We start from the raw sequence: 19513 nt of genomic DNA on the forward strand, positions 1-19513 counted from the left end.
GTACCACAGGTAGGACTCAGCCTCTGAAACTGGTCATCCATGGTATCTCTTTCTGCCCCACTCAGGGAGGCTGGGAGCAGTATGTCGGCTCCCATCCACTGGAAAGGCCTCAGGTCTTGAGAATGGAGCTTCTAGAATCAAAGACACATTGAGCGTAGGGGCCCATTCCACCTATTTTCCCTCAGTAATTCTGTGTCCCAGTGATAAGTGTGGCATAGAGCCATAGATAGGATCATGTCATATTTTTTATTTGAAGGTATTTTAAAGATGATCTAGTTCAGTGGTTTTCAAACTTGGGCATGCATTCCAACAACCCAAGGTGGGGGGCATCTACTAAAATATAGATTGTTTGGCCCCAGCCTCAGAATTTCTGAGTCAGTAGGTTGAAGATGGGGCTCCAGATCTGCATTTCAAACAAGTTCTCAGGGAACACTGATATTCCTGGTCTGGGATCACACTGCTGAAACCACTGATCTAGGTCAAGTCTGTCATTTTAGAGATGAGAAGCCTGCATCATAGTCAAGTAAGTTATTTAACTCAGCCCAAAGAGCGAATCAGTGCAAGAATCATTGCTAGAGCTGAAAGCAGCGGAGAAGGGTCTCAGAAGATTGCCAGATGAAGAGGTTCAGAGGAGCACCTTTGGAATGGTGTCCACAATTTCATCATCAAGGTCGTTATTTCATTTCACATCGGGTTTGCTTCCTGAGGTTTACACATTTGAGAGCTCGAACAAAAGCAAACACATATGTTGAGCTGCCACAGTTTGGTATGATTTTCAAGAAGTTATGAAACTTCTCTAAAGCTCACCACATTTTTCCTTTCTCTCAAACATCTTGCGATTTAAACTCTTTTGTTTTTAAGTGGCAGGAAACCTAACACACACAGGCTTAAATAATGAAAGGGGTTGGCCCCTGTGATGGAATAATCCAGGGAAAAAGTTGATTTTCGGCAGAACCACATTCATGGGATCAAATGATATCACCAGAATCCCGTCTACCTCCTTCCCTCAGATCTGCTCTGCTTTTTTCCATGTTGGCTACCTTTTCAGACCTTCTGAGGGGCGATACGACTGGTGGCAGATTCAACTGAATCCCAGGTTAAAATCCAGGGCATGACCTATGCCTCTGTTGGCTATACTGCATCTCATTGACCCTGACTGGAACATCTGTAATCCCTGAAAACAATTATTGTGGCCAGGGGTTTGTGATGTTCTTAGCATGTGAGGGTCCAGGGTGCCCAGAGGGAAATTGGAACACTGTAAGCAAAAGAGGATGGAAAGGGTGATGGCATATTGGATGCAAAAATAACACAAGGCCATTGTTACAGCACTACTAATTTAGTAGAATGTGCCCAGAGGCAATGTAAATGGTGAGAGGGATCTGGAAATAAGAAAAGGAAAGGAAAGGAAAGGAAAGGAAAGGAAAGGAAAGGAAAGGAAAGGAAAGGAAAGGAAAGGAAAGAAAAGAAAAGAAAAGAAAAGAAAAGAAAAGAAAAGAAAAGAAAAGAAAAGAAAAGAGAAAAGAAAGAGAAAGAAAGAAAGAAAGAAAGAAAGAAAGAAAGAAAAAGAGGGAGAGAGAGAGGGAGGGAGGGAGGGAAGAGAGAGTGAGAGAAGAGACAGAGAAGATCAACTATGAGTCCTCTATCCATCACCACCCTTGCATTCATTCTGTCCTTGCCATGGAATTATACTCCAGTAGATAAGCATGATACATACATATGAAACATTTAAATAAAAATAGAAGATGGTGTAAGTTCCAAGATGATCAAAGTGTAAAGAGGAGCGCTCTCAAAAAGTGTGCACTAGACACCCTCACATTTCTATTTTCATTTAGCTCAGTTAATTCATAATCATGAATATCATAGTGGCTGTTTGCCCACTGCTGTCACAATGTGTACTTCGTTAAGTGTGTAGAGAACCTTTAGACTCTGGCTGATCTATATCTCTTTGTAGAGATACAGTAAGAATCTTCTTGAAGTTCTTAAGGAAAAGAGATTGGAAATATGGTCTTTTAGTACCTAAGATATATAAAGAAGTTGTCTCACTTTTGTAAAAATATTTATGCAGACAGGTAAATGCTCATAGAATTTTATGCAAGACAGGTATAGAGTCCGTCTATGATAACAAAGGAAAAAGAAAAGAATAAGAGATTATTGTTTTAAAAAAAAGCAAAACTTTCTTCAGGGCACTATAAGAAGTCAAATAAAACTTCAAGTTGCTTTCAAACTGCAGAGCCAGTCAGACAGACATGATTTTTTTTAACCTTAAAGTTATAGATAAACCTTTATTCCAAGATAAAAAAAAAAAAAACAGAAAGGGGAATTGTACTTATTCTTTTTAAAAATATGATTTTTCAATATCAATGGAACTTAAAGGGATAATATTTCCTACCGCTCTCCCCTAGTAAAGTAGAAGTGTGATTTTTTTTTTTTTTTTTGTCTCTCTCTTGCCCCAGGATGCTCTAAAGATGGCACTTAATTGTGTGTGTGGGCCTGTGTGTTTCTATACAAACCACACGAGAGTATGCAAATGCGGGAGGCTGGCAGCCCTTTGCTGGAGGCTTGTTGAGTCCACAGTAAGCACACTTCAAAGTTCCCTCGTCTTCTTCCTGGCTCAGAAGTTAGTCTCTTTCTACAGTGTTTTTATAAGCAGGACGTTCATTGCCAAGATGGTGAATATGGAAAGTGAGGAAAATTCCACAAGTTGTAAAATAGAAATGTATCCTTCTCTTTGGCTTATGTAATTTTACAAACACACACACACGGAGACACAGAGCAGGGTAAATAAACTATCAGTTCTAAGAAGGTAATGGTAAGGTTTTTCATAAAGGGATGAGAGCTTGTTTAAGATAGTTATAAATAGGGGCAGCTATAAATTTGGTTTTATCCTTATAACATACTTCGGAGAAAGCACAGGTTCAACTAAATGGCCCTGGTATGTGTTTCCAAAAGCACGCTATTTCTTTTATAAGAATTTAGAGACTTTTTACTCATTGAATTTGCCTACCTCATCACTTTGAATGGGTTGATTTTTCCAGGGGAAAAAGAGCAGCACGTTTGGAAGACACACACAGAAGTAGAACATTCTGTACAGCTACTCTAAAGATTCATATGAACTGGTTGTAATGTAAATCGTGTAGCTTTTAATATGCTGAAGGTAAAGACAAGCTGTGTGTTTATGCTGTAGAATGCTCTTGTAACGAATGCTATTCTCCACAATCCTATATCTTCACTGTTGCTTTTACATCATAAAAGGCAGCTAAACTCATCTTTCCTTCTGCCCTCTGTATGAGGTAAGATACCATCTTGGCCTTTTGTTTATTTCAATTTCTAACCTACAGCTTATTTTTTTAAAATTTAGAACCCTTTGCATTCTTTCCATTTTTAAGTTATCTCCTGGCCACTTGCACCTTGAAGTTTCAACTTACATCTTGCAAATAATTCAAAGTGGATTCAGAGCAGATGAAAAATGGAAAACATGTGCTGATGGTATCTATATTTGCACACTGCAAGCAAACTTTTACATTTTGGGGGATTATTAATTTCATTAAAAAAAACACAAAAAATAGCATCTTGATGTTGTACTGAACAGATTTGAAAAGGCATGGCAATATTTTATACTTCTCATTGCTACAGCTACAGAAAAAGTGTAAGATAGAATGAAGCTTGAATTTGCAACTCTTGTTTATTTATTTTTTGGCCTACCCCTGCTTTCTGAGCTTCTAATTGCTCCTAATTCTCTTGGGCATCCTGTCATAAAAATGATATCATTTTCCCTATGGTTGGTCCATAGCGCTACCTACCGTCCACTCCTCTGAGGTCTTAGGGTTTTCAGGTGGGATGAGAAAAAAGGAAAGAAAATTCAGTTCTTTCCTTTAGAAACTGAAGGACAAAAATAACTTCACTGAGCAAGTCATACCACAAGTCTGAGACTCAGTTCCTAATCAATTGAAGGACTATAGTCAATGATTTATTCTTCCTTTCTTTTCTTTTGTTTAAAGGCAAAGCTACTGTAACATTTAACCTAAGAGATTTGATAGCACTGTCCCACCCCTCCTAAGAGTGTAGGCTGCTCCCAGGGCACTCATCATTCTGCTTCCTTTAAAGCATTTCCTTTCCTTCTGGTGCATAGTTGGTACTCTCTTGACCTAACTACTCTTAACTGACTTGCTGGATTAATGAAAAAATTTCCATTTACTCTGTAACATACCAAGAAGGATAGTCAACTGTTTTAGCCCAAAGGCTAAGTTTTGCGGTCACCAGTAGACTTAGATGTATTTTCCCCAAATGACAACTACCTACACTCACGAGAAATAATAGAGTGGCTGTATTAAATTGCTAAGTTTTTGAGATGGTTTGAGTACACAGTAATACATAACTGAAAGAGAATTCCAGTCTTTTAAAATCTAAAAGAAAATTAATCCAGCAGTTCGATCTCTGAAAAATCAGTGGTTGACATTATTCTTTTAGCAATATTATTGGGCAAAAATTATATGTTACATTTTAAAAAGCAAATATTTCACTTAGTTGTTCAAAAGTGCATTTACTGAACAATTACTATGCTTTCCTATTTGGTGAAAAATGAAATAAACTTTTTTTTTCATCTTTGAAAATGAAATAAATTCCAAGATTTAACTTTTTAAAAAAGATGTATGTGAGGAAAATTTGGAAAAGGTGAAAAAACATTACCAAAAAAAATCAAATTCAAATTCTTCTCTCTTGGCTTAGCATTAACAAAATTATAAAAGCATTTATTTATGAATATAAATATACATATAATGGAAATGAAAAAATAATCAGAAAAATTGTATTTAATAAGTGGCTCAGTATGAATACAGAAGAGAAATCTATCAGGAAAAAATGTGCTGCTTTTCTGCCCATTGAAATCCCAAGATAAGCAATGAGAGTTTGATGTAAAAATCACTTGAAAATTATGATCCGGAGGTCACAGAGGTAGATATTTAAGCTATTTCAAATGGAAAATCACTTCTCATCCTTCTTGCTTCATCATCCAATACAAATCACAACCACCCCTGAGAAGGGCTATTGGGCTGGCCATATTTATGTCACCTATGTCACTCTGAGGACTTAAAGTAGGAAGGGATAGAGATGTAGCCAGACAAAATTATCCTGGTCTCCCCAGCATGTGCCAAAAACTGTGATTTTCATTTGCCCTCTCTCCAGGGCATTTTCCAGCCTTTGGAGATAAAAGGGTTCTGCACACTCAATTCCAAAGTGTTTGTGGTGGGGGGGTGGTTTCCCCCATGCCACTAAGCCAAGCTCTGGACACTAGCTGAGTGTCCTACAATTCAGCTCAATTCTGACACTATCAACCAGAAGACAGCATCAGATTCCACAGGGTAAGGGCTCAGTTCCTCAAGACTGCTCCTTTCCAGTCCCCCTCCCTGCCACCTCTAATGCCATTCACAAGCCTAGATTGTCACCTGTGCTTCTGACTAAATGGAAGGTTCCAATGTCTTGGTCAAACTGGAGGTTCCAATGATCCCCCTCCAACTCAGGATGGCAAGTCAAGGTTGTTACCTATACTTTGGCTATAAATCAGGTTCCCACAATCCCCTTTTTGGGTTCTGTTAATTTGCTAGAGTGGCTCACAGAACTCAGGAGATCCTTTTACTCACTAGATTTCTGATTTATTACAAAGGATACAACTCAGGAATAGCCAGATGGATGAGATACGCAGGGCGAAGAATGTGGGGAGCGGCGCGGAGCTTCCATGCCCTGCTGAAATCCCCACTCTCCCCAGTATCCATGTATTCACCAATCTGGAAGCTCTCGGAACCCCATCCTTTTGGGTTTTTATGGAGGCTTCATTACAGCGGAGTGGTTGATTAACTGATTGGCCATTTGGGACTGAACTCAATCTCAGGTCCCTCTCCCCTCCCAAGAGGTCAGGAGTGGGTGGGATTGAAAGTTCCAATCTTCTAACCACATGGTCGGCTCCTCTGGCAACAAGCCTCTGTCCTTGGGCGCTTTCCAGAACGCATCTCATCAACATAACAAAAGAGACTTTTATGGCTCTCTGTGTTTAGGAAATTCCAAGGGATTTAGGAGCTCTGTGCCAGAAACAGGTACCAAGCCCGCTTATATATTTCTTACTTTAGATCACAATATTGCAAGAGGCCAGAAAAGAGTCTTAGTAGGAACAAAGAAAATAGCAAGCACCAAATATTTATCAAGACAGGCACTGTGCTGAGCGCGCTACATAAACTGTGTTGTTTAATCCTCTATCAGGCGGTAATCATCATCACGCCTGTTCAACCGAGGAACAAAATGAAGCTCAGATCGGTCTGTGGATTCTCTCCCAGTCCCTCAGCCAGTGAGTGAAAGAAGGGGAATCAAATCCAAGTTTGCAGGATTCCAAAGTCTATGCTTTTACAATGTGTCTAAGTGTTCATTCCAAATGGATTTCACTCCTTTTCTTTCATGGATGTTTTAGGTTGGGGGAAGGTCAAGACAAGGAGAGAGAAATGAAAATAAACTCTAAGAAACCACTCACAACCATTTTGCTTTTTTTAGTGTTTGCTCGTCTAACATCACATCGTTGGAAAAGGAATACATTCCTCAAGCCTAGTATTTTTATGAAGTTTGTAGATTATACTAATTCTCACCAATTTTAAGGTATAAATGACAAATTGTTTACTGTCATAGAAAACTGGATTAAGTTCACAAACTAAGGTGGCTCCGAGTTCCTTTCACTGTTACAATAAAGCAGTTCAGAAAAAGATAAATAGAATAAAAATATTTCTTTTGGAAAAATATAAAACTTTCATAAAAAATCTGTTTCTAGCTCGTCAGTATGGAATTTGTCACTAATCATTTTAAACTATGCCCTTTTATGCTTCTTCTGTCTCTTTTAGCTTTCTGAGTAGTTCTTTGATGTAACAAAGACAGTTTCAGACAAGATTTCAGTTCATCTGGAAAAAAAGGTTTAAGTCTGGAGGCAAAATGCAGTGTATTTAAAATTTATATACTCTACAATGCCTTTGTTCTGAACTTGAAGATCCTGCAAAACTTCTAAGCTTCTTTGGCTTCTTCCTCTAAGCTCATTTGTTCTTCCTTGGCTTATTATCATGCAACTGTGACTTTAACTAGTGGTTCCATCGTTTAACTACATGCAGAGTCATGGCTGACCCTTTCTGATCAATTGCCAATCCATACAGGTTTGACTGATAAAAGAGCCAATTAGATTTAAGCAAATTAAGGGACATCACCAATGTCAACCACTTATTAAACTGAATGCTGAATTCCATGCATACAAAACACTAATGCACTGAGCCCCATTAAGAGTTGAAATCCTAACCCCATTAGTAACTCCAGACCTTGAAGGGGTAAAGGGCATAAGAAAGTTTCATATTTATGGATTAACATTTGAGGTCTGTTTTATTTTTTTAATTCTTTTCCTGGAACTTTTGAACTTGCAGTATAATGCTATTCAAGAGCTTGGATTAAATATATTCTTCATTTCTAAGAGTATCTTAGTGGTAAACATGAGCATTATGCTATTACAAACAACCTAAAAATATAGTAATTGTAGAAATACAAAAGCCTGAGTACACACAAGTGGGTAAGGATATGCTACATAATTGAAGAAGAAAACACAACAAAAGACCAAACTCCTCCAGTGGACCAAATGATATTTCAAATGAATTTTTAAAATAAAAAATGTGAGCTATAGGGATTTGCCACTGTCCTTCTATGTGCTGAGCTATTGGTCTCATGATCTCACTTGTCTTAATTTCCATCTTCAGAATAACTTGTGTTTATCATATTGTTTAATCATATTTTCCTTTTCTTTGGTCAAAGTTAAGACTTATTTTTTTAATACGATTAATTTGATTAAACAACATTAACGAAACAAGGAAGATCTGATAGAACTAACGAGGGTTTGAAATTAGATATTGTTGGACCTCTTTTCCCCAGCCTTATTGAGGTATAATTGGCAGACACAAAATTGCACGTTAATCATCATTTTTCTCATCAGAAGAAAACAGAGAGAGCTAGTATCAAATAAGATGTTTCATAACCATTAACTAAGAGTTGATATACCAGGGTAAAATTCTGTGTGCTATGTCCCCTTACCTCTCCCAAATTCCAGTGTTAACCAACGTCTGTTATCCTATGTTTACCTAAGTAAACTAACTACAATAGGAAAGGAACCAGAGTGATGAGTTAGTACAATTTGAGAATATTTCTTACTTCTAATACTCCTGCCCTTCTTATAGTCTGGGCTCACAATTACATCTGCATGGCCACAACATTTCTGCACTGGACAATTTTATACAGAGACGGTCACCTTTTCCACAGCTGGCTATAATATAAGGTTGCTCAGGTAGAAGGTGAGGTCTGAGCAGGCCTGAACAATGATAAGCTTACAACTTAAAACTGGTAATTAAGCTATCTTGACTGATTTATTTATTTACTCATTCACTCACTATTTATTCATTATGCACCTACCATGTGTCAGGTTTGGTCTAGGCACTGAAGGTAAAAATGTGAATAAGAAACAGTCCCTGCTGTTTAGGCTCTTATAACCAGTGATTGTGACAGTCAGATGAGACAGGCAATTTCAATATAATGTGATTGAACTTGGGGATACAGAAGGGCCCTGTCTCAGCCTTGGTTGGTAAAAGGTGACTTCCCGATGGATTGACTTCCAAGTTGAAACCTAAAACATGAGTAGGACTTGGCCAGATGAAGGGGGTAAAGGAGGTTTTTCTGAGCCACATTTGAGAGCAAACACTTGTTAAAGAAAAACAATTAGCATTTCTGTCTTGCCCAGACTTTCTATTCTTATGTTTTTAAACTACACTGGAAAGAAAACATAGCTAAGGGTGTTATTACAGATCTTGCATAATTCAGCATTGAAAGATGGTAGGAATTCAACATCACCATAAAAGAGATCTAATACTGAAATCAAGGAAATGCCAATAATGATAACAATCCAAATATAATGGAAAAGTAAATAGCATATAGAACTTTCTCTGCCCATAATAAGTTGGTTTGCTTCTGTACATCGGTTCATTTATTATTCATTTCGGTATGAAACACAGTTCACCGGATAAAGGCATGGAAGATTTCTTTAATAACTCTCAGTACTAATTTAATTCTACTTAAACACACATATTCTAGTGAATGCCACATGCTTTTCAGCATGATTTTATGTGTAAATCAGGATAATATGTTTTCAGATCATTAAGTAAAAGGAAGCATGAACTAAAACCTATTTAATCAATGAGGTATCACCTTTAAACTGCCACAAGGTCATAAAAAAGATAATTTCAAAGCTATAAGTTTCCTAATTGTAATCAACAACAATCTAATGATGAAAAGAGGTATGTCCTAATGGCTGTAATAAACTTGAGGAAATCACTGTCTGTCTTTGAAGACATTTTGCTTCCTCTTTTGGTGAAGGGCCATCTCCCAAATTCTGGATTTCTGAGTACATGGAGAATGATTGCATGATGCCCAGAGAGTGCTGGCTTCCGGAGCATTATGATAATGACATGGATAAGCAACCACAGAGTAGAGATGAAGATAAGACTCAGCAGTTGACTTCAGCCCAACTGTACCACCGTAAAACAATATTCAGTTTCCTCCTGTTTGCATAATATTAACCCTTCTACTAACCCACTGACAGATATATTCACACAGTGTATATTGAGTTAGCAATGGCAGCTTGCTGTGTTTAACTGAATCGTAGATACACACACACATATATTATAAATTATTAGGCCATACATTCCTAAACATACAGACAATGAATTAAATTCACCCCTTTTATGAATGCAATGTAAATTGCTGTAAATTACAAGCTATCTAAATCAGTGTTTAGCCAGAAAATGAGTATGTAACTCAAATATGCCACGTATTCTGTTAAGATGTCACTATACCATGGAAAAATCTCCATTAAAGCACTAATCACTCTTTAATACCTAAATATAAACAAGGGATATTATATATTAAGGTATAGAGTCATCCCAATTTTTTATGCCTTCAAGCATATTGGGTTACAGTGAAAAATGAAGATAATAATACCCAAAGTTTCTTCTGTTTTGTTTTGTTTTTCTGGTCTCAGTTCTTAAACAGGCACCCACCTAAATTCAATTCCCTTCTTTATTATTTGTTCATACAATACGCAACTGAGTTGATCTGCCCCAAAAGTCTCTTTCAAGCATTTTTTTCTTAAACAATGTGGCTTCTGCCATTTAGAGTTTCAAGTGTTTGGTAAATATCCATTCATTAATTCTTATAATGTCATAAAAGTTAGATAATAGTGAGTGGTTTTTATGACACAGCAGGTAATGAATTCTTCCTTGGAAGAGGGGTTCCATAAGAATTGTAGATTTGCCCTTATTTTCCTCTGGTGATGAGACTTTTGTTGCTCTTATACTCTTTACAACTGGAGAGAGATTTTATCCAGCCCTGCAGAATGCTCTTAATGTGGTAAGGACATTATCCTTTAGTACAGAACGCACTGGTTCCTGAAGCTGGACTACAAGCCAACACTGGGTGTCCTAGGGTCCTTTTCCTTTGGTATTTTCAAAAAACATACATTTCTAAACACCAAATCGAGAATCATGTTATTATTTTGAGGCATGCTTTCTGTTCAAGGGCTGTACATATCAATCTAAGGGAGATTTTTCTTCTTAATAATTAGTTCCCATAAATAGTTAAAACAAGGGTGGAGTTGATTGCAGATCACAATAATTCTGAATAAGTCAATCTTTTTTCATAGAAATAGCTAAAAATAGTCAGATTGCGTCGCATTTCACATGTGAAAATGACACTATTGAACTCTAATCATTAGGACGTGGAATTTAAAGATGTTTTTCCAGTGGTGTGAATAGAGTTTCCCTATTCTATTACCCTCACTCTGCTTTTTTTTTTTTTCTGTCAAATGAGAGGTTTAGATATACATCTAAATTGGTTCTCCAAAAAACCAGGAATGAGAACCACTTGTATGAAAAAATTAAACCACAAATGGAAAACATAAATTTTGACTCTAAATGAAGTCTCAGACAAAAAAGCATTTCCCAATCTTCTTAACACGCATAAAGCAAGAGATACATGTGTGTGTACATACACATACATGTAGACACAGTGGGAGATGAAAGTGGTCTCAATGACACAGTATCAATAAAAGGGTCTCAATAGAACAAACAAGAACAAAAACAATCAGAAATACAACTGAGACTCTAAGTTCTAAAAAAATTAATTCTAACAATAAACAAGGTGTTCAGTGGCGATTTAGTTCTAGGGCATTTATATACATTTAGATACCAACGTTGTTCGTAGACTTACCCCCTGGCGGCATTGAAATCATTACGGGATCACTTATCAAGCTGCCTTGGTTATTTGAAACATTCACTTGTACTGTATAGTTAGTAAAAGGAACCAAACCATCGATGAGCACGGAAAGGTTGGTCTCTTCACCACTGTACATGACTTGTGTGCCATTCAGAAGAGTGTAGTTGTCGTCTGCTGATTAAAAAAAGAAAAATATTTAAATCGGTGCATACTTAAGGATTCTTTCCTGCTATTATTTGAATATTTTCTTGGGTTTCTAAATATACAGTACTAAACAGAACTATATATCAAGGCCCCAAGATACATTACATGTGCTATTATCAACATGCATACTTTTATTATTTTGTGAACAAAGTGTTCCCTGAGTTAATATTATGTTCTCTAATCTATTTAGCACAGGGATTGAAATAACTGGACTGATAGTCTAAGACAGTATGAAACCTAATCACAAGTATCATGCCTATAAGTAAAAATACTGGGCAGATATATAAATTGATCACTTAATGGATTATTTACAATTGTTTGAGATTTTTTTTAAATCCTTGAATTTTCTTTGATGTGCGGACTGGAAGGAAGTCACACTCTTTTCCCCCAAATGGAATGGTTCTGGATATAAACAGTACATGCAAATGCATGTGTCATATGTTTCATTTATTATCAATTGGTGTATTTTCTGCTCATTTCGCTTGAAAGGTGAGCTGACTGCTTTCTATCTAATGCCTCTTTAAATCAGATTTGGTCGAAATATCCTGAAAAGCCACTAGGAATGGGAAGTAATATGTGTCCACTTTGATTAGAAGATCTATTTTTTTAGCTCTATGGGTAAACGCAGAGGTTGCTTAGCTCTATATAAGAATCACCATAAACGTGGCATCACCACGTCCTACCACTACCATCCTTCCAAAACTTCAGCAAACCCATTCTCAAATCTTAGCATGTCTAGGATATAGGAAAATACTGCTGTCTGATAACAATATTTTATCTCCCTCTTCTAGGCAACTGGGTTACATTCAAGGTTAAGGAGAGTTAGAAATTAGGCTTAAAATAAAAATAGGGCTACAACCGAAAACTGTATTGTAACATTTATTTCACTTTCTATGATAGATGCTTTCCTGAAAAGTTTCCATGAGGCAAATTTTTCAAAATATTGCTTAATTTGGTAAAATTTAGTTATACTTACTCTTAAAACACAGAAAAAATAATTAAGAATAGCAATATTTACTTCAAGTAGCCTTCTTCCTTTGCCAAAACACTTTTTACTATGTACCTTTAATTTTTCCCACATAAATTCTACAAAATATAAGCAAACAAAAAACACACATGATGCTGGACTTCAAGGGGAAAGCATATTTGCAAGATCCCTGGATACTGATATAATCTTTATTGTTTAAATGTTTTAAAAGGTAAAATATGGTCACATATGAAAAGTGATCTTGCACTGTGCAGTAGACAAAATTTAATAGTTGCAGTATTTACAAAAATAGTATATTTTTACATAGTTGTATAGTGCAAAGGAAAGTACATAAATTTGGTGATCAAAGAGTTTCTGCATTTGAACCTGTCCTTATTCTTCAGTAGCATGCTCTTTGTAAGTTACTTAATATTTCTGAACCTCAGGTTTTTCTTCTGTGAACTAGGAATGAGAGTACTCCTTCAATTGCCATGTTATTACCAAGGTTAAGTGGGATTTCTTTACAGCAGATGTTCATCAACAGCAGCTAAGAATATTACTGTTTCTTGTAATCCATACAGCAGATACATTCCAGACAAATATTTAGAACTAGCAAGTGATTAAGAATTATTCACTCTGTATTTTACTTTCTCAACTACCTACCTACTATATTCTCCCCCACCTCCATCCAACAATATATTATTAATCAAAATTCTAAGGTTTTTCAATTAATAAAACAACACTAATCTCATTCACTACCACTGGGCAATTGTTCCATCAGGTTGTATTTCAAACTCTAAAATTAATAAAGATCAAATGATGAAAAGAGGCGCTCATATCTAGTTATGAGCATGGGTAAGGTAACTTTAAAAATATATCAAATTTTTAAAAAGATACTTATAATAACTTTGGGTTGGAGAACTTAGCTGAGAATTTTATTGCTGCAAAATATACAAGTAGTTTAAGTGTTTTTCATGAACAGAAGAAATCCCTAGTTAGTGCAAGAATTTATTACTCTGAACTTGAAATTGGCAAAGGACTGGTTTGTTCCAAAGAAAATAAATGGTACTTATGGGTTAAAACATGGGACTAATAATTTCTATTCATGTTTAGTAAAACAAGATAAAGACATATTCACAGCTTAAGAATGGTTTTAAGTTCCCAAAATTTGAATAGACAACACAAATATATATGTGAAGAAGTTATGAAACCTACAAAGTAGCTGTTGATAATTTCCTAATGCATTGAAAAGGCATTTCCAAATTATGCTACACTAGCTTTCATAGATTCTTTACAACAGGTCAGCTTGATTATTGAGCTCCAGCTGCACGCAGGGAGTAGACTTTGCTAGGTGCTGATAACAGCATGCACCAAACAAGTAAGACAGTTCTTACACTCAAGAAACTTGGTTAAGATTAATATGAATCCCTTCTAACCACGGTCTAAGACAAATTTCATTATCCACATCTGAAGATCTTCTCAAGTTCCCATAATGCCTAGCTCCTTAAAAACATTTTCAGTTATAGCTGAAACAATTGCTGCTATTGTCACATGCCCAGCTGTAAAATTTCAAAAAGGTCAGTTTATCCCAGGAGACCCAGGCAGATGCTCTATTGCTTCTAAAGTAGTATAACTGTACACATCTTACAAAAGATGGTAAACTGGAAAACAACAATGAAAATTATAAAAATAAGCCAGGAGAATACAGTTTTACGCATTTTAAGCCTGGTGCAATTGTAAGCTCAATGAGTTAACATCTATAATGATAACATTGGTGAGGTTTTTTTCCCTTGTATTTTGTTTGTCTTTGAAGCAAATTTCAGGCTGTAAAACGAACACTATTGCCAGCTTTGAAAATGGCATGGCAGGGGGAAATATATTAAGTACCACTTTATTCTAAGTTTCCCAGATAACATTAATACATGGTAATTATACAATTAGTTGTAACATTAAGTCCTAGTTATAGAACAATGATTACTCAGTAATTATAAGAAGTATATAATTACTCAATAATTATGAGAAGTATGCAATTACATAACCGTTTCGTTCAGCTGAAAAAAGAACATGTGCATCTCCAGGAAGCATGCAGCTGAGTGAGTCAAATGTTCTCTCAGCCCCACTAACATACAACTCACTTCACAGACCTGGAGCAAATGACAGGATTTCAACCCTTGCTGAAGCTCAAAAATCTCCAGATTCAAAACCAAAACAGGATCCAGAGGTTTCAGCTCTTCTCCACTTCATTCTCCCTGCTTTCTCTTTCTTCCTTTGAACTTTACCAATTTGGGCTCCTAAATGTTGGGGGGGAAAATCTTAAAAATGCAGGTTCTCTGATCCTCCCTTTTGAGAGGGTTGGGCTTTACCACTTTTCTCTGCATAAACTTTGTTTTCAGTGGGCTGGAAAAGGCAGCCCTGTTGGTTCAGCCTCAAGAATCAAGCTAGAAAATGCTCAAGCGATAAGCATTTCCTATCACAAGTGACCACTCCTGTCTGGTCGGCCTCAGCACTGACCCTATCTGTGAGTATAAGTGGATGGTGCAGGCCCGGTTAAGATTCTGTGTTCTGGAACCACAGCTCCCCATCTTCCCGCCTCCAGGCACTGTGAGTTTGGAGTCCCCCTCGTCCACCTTCTTTGGCTGTGGTCTGCGCCATCGGGCTTTAAGTGGGGATTGCACTAAACTCTTTACACAGTGGGACTGTCTGTACCTGTGTTCCAGGGCTCACCCACGTCAAAATCGCCTGGGGGGTACTTCATAAACATTCACACACCTGAGTTCCACTCCAGAACTACTGAAGGATAACATCAGAGGGTATTAGGAATCACATGGAGATTCTTCTGAAGTATGCAGAACTGCTGATTTTAGGGTTATTTAATCCATGTTCAAGGTGGTCTTAAAGTAATGATCAAAATTCATTTTCTTTGCTTGCAAAAATAATGAGGTTGCATTTGGCATTCTTATTAATGATGCATTTAGATTCTAGCTTTGGGCTGTAAAATGTTTATTCTATTAGTGAAACAATGCATCTTTAGAAAGTGTAAACCTAACTTTTAAACCAGACTGTCTTAACAGACTACAAAATCTAGTAGTCGTTCTATAAGAAAACTTAAAACATGCATAAAAATAATTTTAAAAATGAATAAAAAAAGAAAAGAAAAGGAAAAGCTATATCACGCAAACAGCAACCCTAAGAGAATTGGTTATACTAATATCAGATAAAATAGACTGTTAGACAAAAACCGTTATTAGAGATAAAGAGAGACGTTTAAAAATGATAACAGGTTATTCCATCAGGAATATATAATAATTATGGACATATATGCACCTGTATATTTCTGATTTTGATCATAATAAAATTTTTTTGCTCATTCTAGATTTTATAATAAATGAAACCATGAAGTATGTAAAAAATGAATAAACATTATTGCACACCTGAGAACAATAACTTAAGAATTTCTGAATTAAGTGTCTCTCTCCCTCTCTTTCTCTCTCCACTGAGGATTCAGTGGAAAGGAAGGATTCTTTGTACGCTGGCCAGTATCATGCAATCACAAGGAAGAAACATATTTCATATAGATCACACAAAATTTTAAAATAAAATCCTAGGGCTTCCCTGGTGGCGCAGTGGTTGAGAATCTGCCTGCCAGTGCAGGGGACACGGGTTCGAGCCCTGGTCTGGGAAGATCCCACATGCCACGGAACAACTAGGCCCGTGAGCCACAACTACTGAGCCTGCGCGTCTGGAGCCTGTGCTCCGCAACAAGAGAGGCCGCGATAGTGAGAGGCCCGTGCACAGCGATGAAGAGTGGCTCCCGCTTGCCGCAACTAGAGAAAGCCCTCGCACAGAAACGAAAACCCAACACAGCCAAAAATAAATTAATTAATTAATTAATTAAAATAAAATCCTAGATGGTATTTCAGAATATTCCACATTCTAAAGGATTTCCAGAAAGGTTAATTCTTTCAGTCCTACTTTTCTATTTTATTTTGAAGAAAAAAAGTGTTAAATGAAGAAACAATCAAAATAAATGTCATATGCCCAACAGATTTCACATGTAAGGAAGTTTTCCTTCAGCTTCAAATACAAAGACCTACTAAAATGTTAACAATGTGAATGCCCATTTCTAAGGCTAAAATCTTACTTTTAATGTTCTTATTTGCTGAATAGTAGGATATTTTCTATATAATTAGTTTTTAAGCCAAAACCAGTATAAACAGACATTTTCACATGTATGATTCACAGATGTGTAAGTGATGGCTATTCCGGGAATATCATCCCGTGGGGTTCTCTAGATTGAAATTACATAAATGGGTATCCTTTCCCATTCTTGTTATAATCATTGTCACAAGAATTTTAATGCACCATATATTCCATAATTTTTTTTTCCTCTGTGCTGTACTGCTCTGACCTTTTCAATATTCTATAATTTGACTGGCTGGCCATTTCAGTTCTCTCCTTTTTACAGCCTTATTAACTTGTGGGAAAGAGGTGAAATGAACAACCAATCAGAATACATAATACTGCAAAGGTCAGCGTAGTCTTGTAACTATCATCACACACAGAAGACTGTATGCCAGGCATTAACATCCTGATATCTTATTCATGTGACAAAGATTGTAACAAGAACAGAAAATGGCACAACATGAATCCATTCTCATGAAAAAGATCATAATAAGGAATGACAGCGAACAAACCAAACTGATTCTTGTTATCGTGTGAGGTTTTACATGTCAGACCTGGTCCTGTTTAAGTTAGCCTTTTTCTGAATCCAATTACACCTTATGGTAGAAAAGGTGTTGACTAATTTTCCCACTTCTGGCTGGAAAAAGAAAATGCTATATTTTGTCCTGTATTGGGGTCTCAATTTTAGTGTTGTTCAGCCTCACCTCATCATTACAGAATTCTGCCAATCCCAAAATCAAAAGACATTGAATGGCAGATCACAGATTAGGGCCATGTGGCCAAAATGCCCTTTAATGGGAGCTAAGAATTCTAGGTCATCTAGACAACACATATTAATATTTAAGTCACTTTTATTTCTTCTTTCTAAGGAGATTATTTCAAATTATTCTACCCATGATGCAAATGCATCCTCCAAACTTCATTATTCTAAGAGATCTTACTTTGGTAGAAATCTGAAAGTATTTGTTTAAGTTACTATATAGGTAAAAGGACCTATTCCTGTCTTTAAGTTTTTGCCGAAGTAGAAAACCTTTATAGATCTCTACCTACATAGCTGTCTTCTCCACAGAACATTTTGAAAGAGGAAAAAAAAAAAAAAAAAAAAAAAGGCCTGTGAAGCACTTAGGCCTCTGAGAAGGACAGTATTCTATTAATGCATCATACTTTTACCATTATTGTAATTACTCTAATGTGATGTTTAATTAGTTGTCATCTAGTAAAAGCCGTAGTTCTTTGATTCCTTTTTAAATTTGTCATTCTACTGTTAGGACAATTGTAGTTCAGGGAATAAATACATAGAGTATTTCATCAATTCACCAAAAGGTGCTCCAGAAACATTTGCCCTGAGTCTGTGCTCATACAAGAGCAATAACAGTTCTATAGATATTAAGGATCTTTTTGTTTTGTTTTGATTTTTTTAAATGTATGGGCAAGGGTATACTAAAGTTACATAACTAAATATTTTAAATACCATTTTTTAAAGTACTTTGGGGCATGGTTTCTTTTCATCAAGTTTGCTCTATATACCACAGTCAGATTTCCTAAATGCACTTATTTTATTAACATCAGAAAATAATTATATATAAACAGTGAATTCAGAGATTGATTATGTGTGTGGTAAATTAGGGAAGTATGGTCCATTTTTATCAACTATGTTGTGCTCTGAAAAGTCAGATTTTTTTCTCCTTTAACCTTTTTTTCTCCCATTTGGACAAACTGTCAAAATGAACAAACAATTGCCATTATCTCAATTAACCAAGAGCCGTTTGGGAAAATATGCTCCCACAAAAAGCAGTCTCTAGATTCCAAACTAAACATTGGACAGACATGAGCTTGACTAACCAATGAACAGAAGATGTTGTAGGAGAGCCTTACTAAACACACTGACCATGCTGAGCCTTGAGTACCACTGGTATCAGATGGAGAACTTAACAAGCATCAATCACAGAACAGAGTCAGTCACCAATTCTTAATGAAATGTTTATAATCTTAGTTTCAATGCTTAGATACGTGCTTGAGACAGAGCCTCCATTAAAGGAGAACATGGATTTTCGGAGCACAGTATTTGGATGAGAATTATGCCATGTTTTGCTGGTGATTCTATCAGCTTTATTCACTGCAGTCACGTGTTCCTGGGCTAGTTATCTATTGCTGTGCCATCATCTTAGCACACTGAGCAGCTCAAAACAACATGCATTTCTTATCTCATAGTCTCTGTGGGTCAGGAGTCTGGGCAGATCTTAGCTGGGTCCTCTTGCTCAGGGTCTCAAAAGGGCTGCAATCAAGGTGTTGCCTTGGACTATAGCCCTATCTCAAGGTTCTACTGGAGAAGGATCTCCTCCAGCTCAGGTAGTTGTTGCAGCATTTGGTTCCTTACAGGCTGTTGGAACTGAGGGCCTCTTTTCTTGCTGGCTATTGCCTGGAGGCTGCCCTCATTCCTTCCCACATGGCTGCTTGCTTTATCAAAGCCCACAAGGGAGAGAGTCTCCTGGCAAGGTGGTTTACAATCTTAGGTATCACTGTCAGAACTAACAGCCCATCCTCTTTTGCCATAGTCTATTTGTTAAATACAAGTCACAGGTTTTGACCACATGCAAGGGGAGGGGATTATACAAAGGCATAAGTACTAGGAAGAGGGGATAATCAGATGCCATCTTAGAGTCTGTGTGTTACAGGTTCTAAGCTATGGATATGAATCACCTTGCTGGAAAGAGATTTAGGAATAAATTGTGAACTTTCAAAGGTGTATATTTTTGAACTTATGGTTACCAAAGGGGAAAGATGGGGGGAGGGATAAATTAGGAGGTTGGGATTAACATATACACACTACTATAT

At 36.7% G+C, this 19513-nt stretch overlaps 1 protein-coding gene across 2 annotated transcripts in view; it reads right to left on the reverse strand.

Annotated features, from left to right (window-relative positions):
- USH2A (usherin) overlaps positions 1–19513 on the reverse strand; it is a 794931-nt gene that overhangs the window by 302316 nt on the left and 473102 nt on the right. For both annotated transcript variants that reach the window (XM_082428283.1, XM_082428282.1), the window contains exon 37: positions 11320–11499. In XM_082428283.1, coding sequence (XP_082284409.1) covers positions 11320–11499 — 180 coding nt within the window. The remainder of the gene's footprint in view (positions 1–11319; positions 11500–19513) is intronic.

Source organism: Balaenoptera physalus (assembly GCF_965194825.1).
Source record: "Balaenoptera physalus genome assembly, chromosome: 1".
NCBI lineage: Eukaryota > Metazoa > Chordata > Mammalia > Artiodactyla > Balaenopteridae > Balaenoptera > Balaenoptera physalus.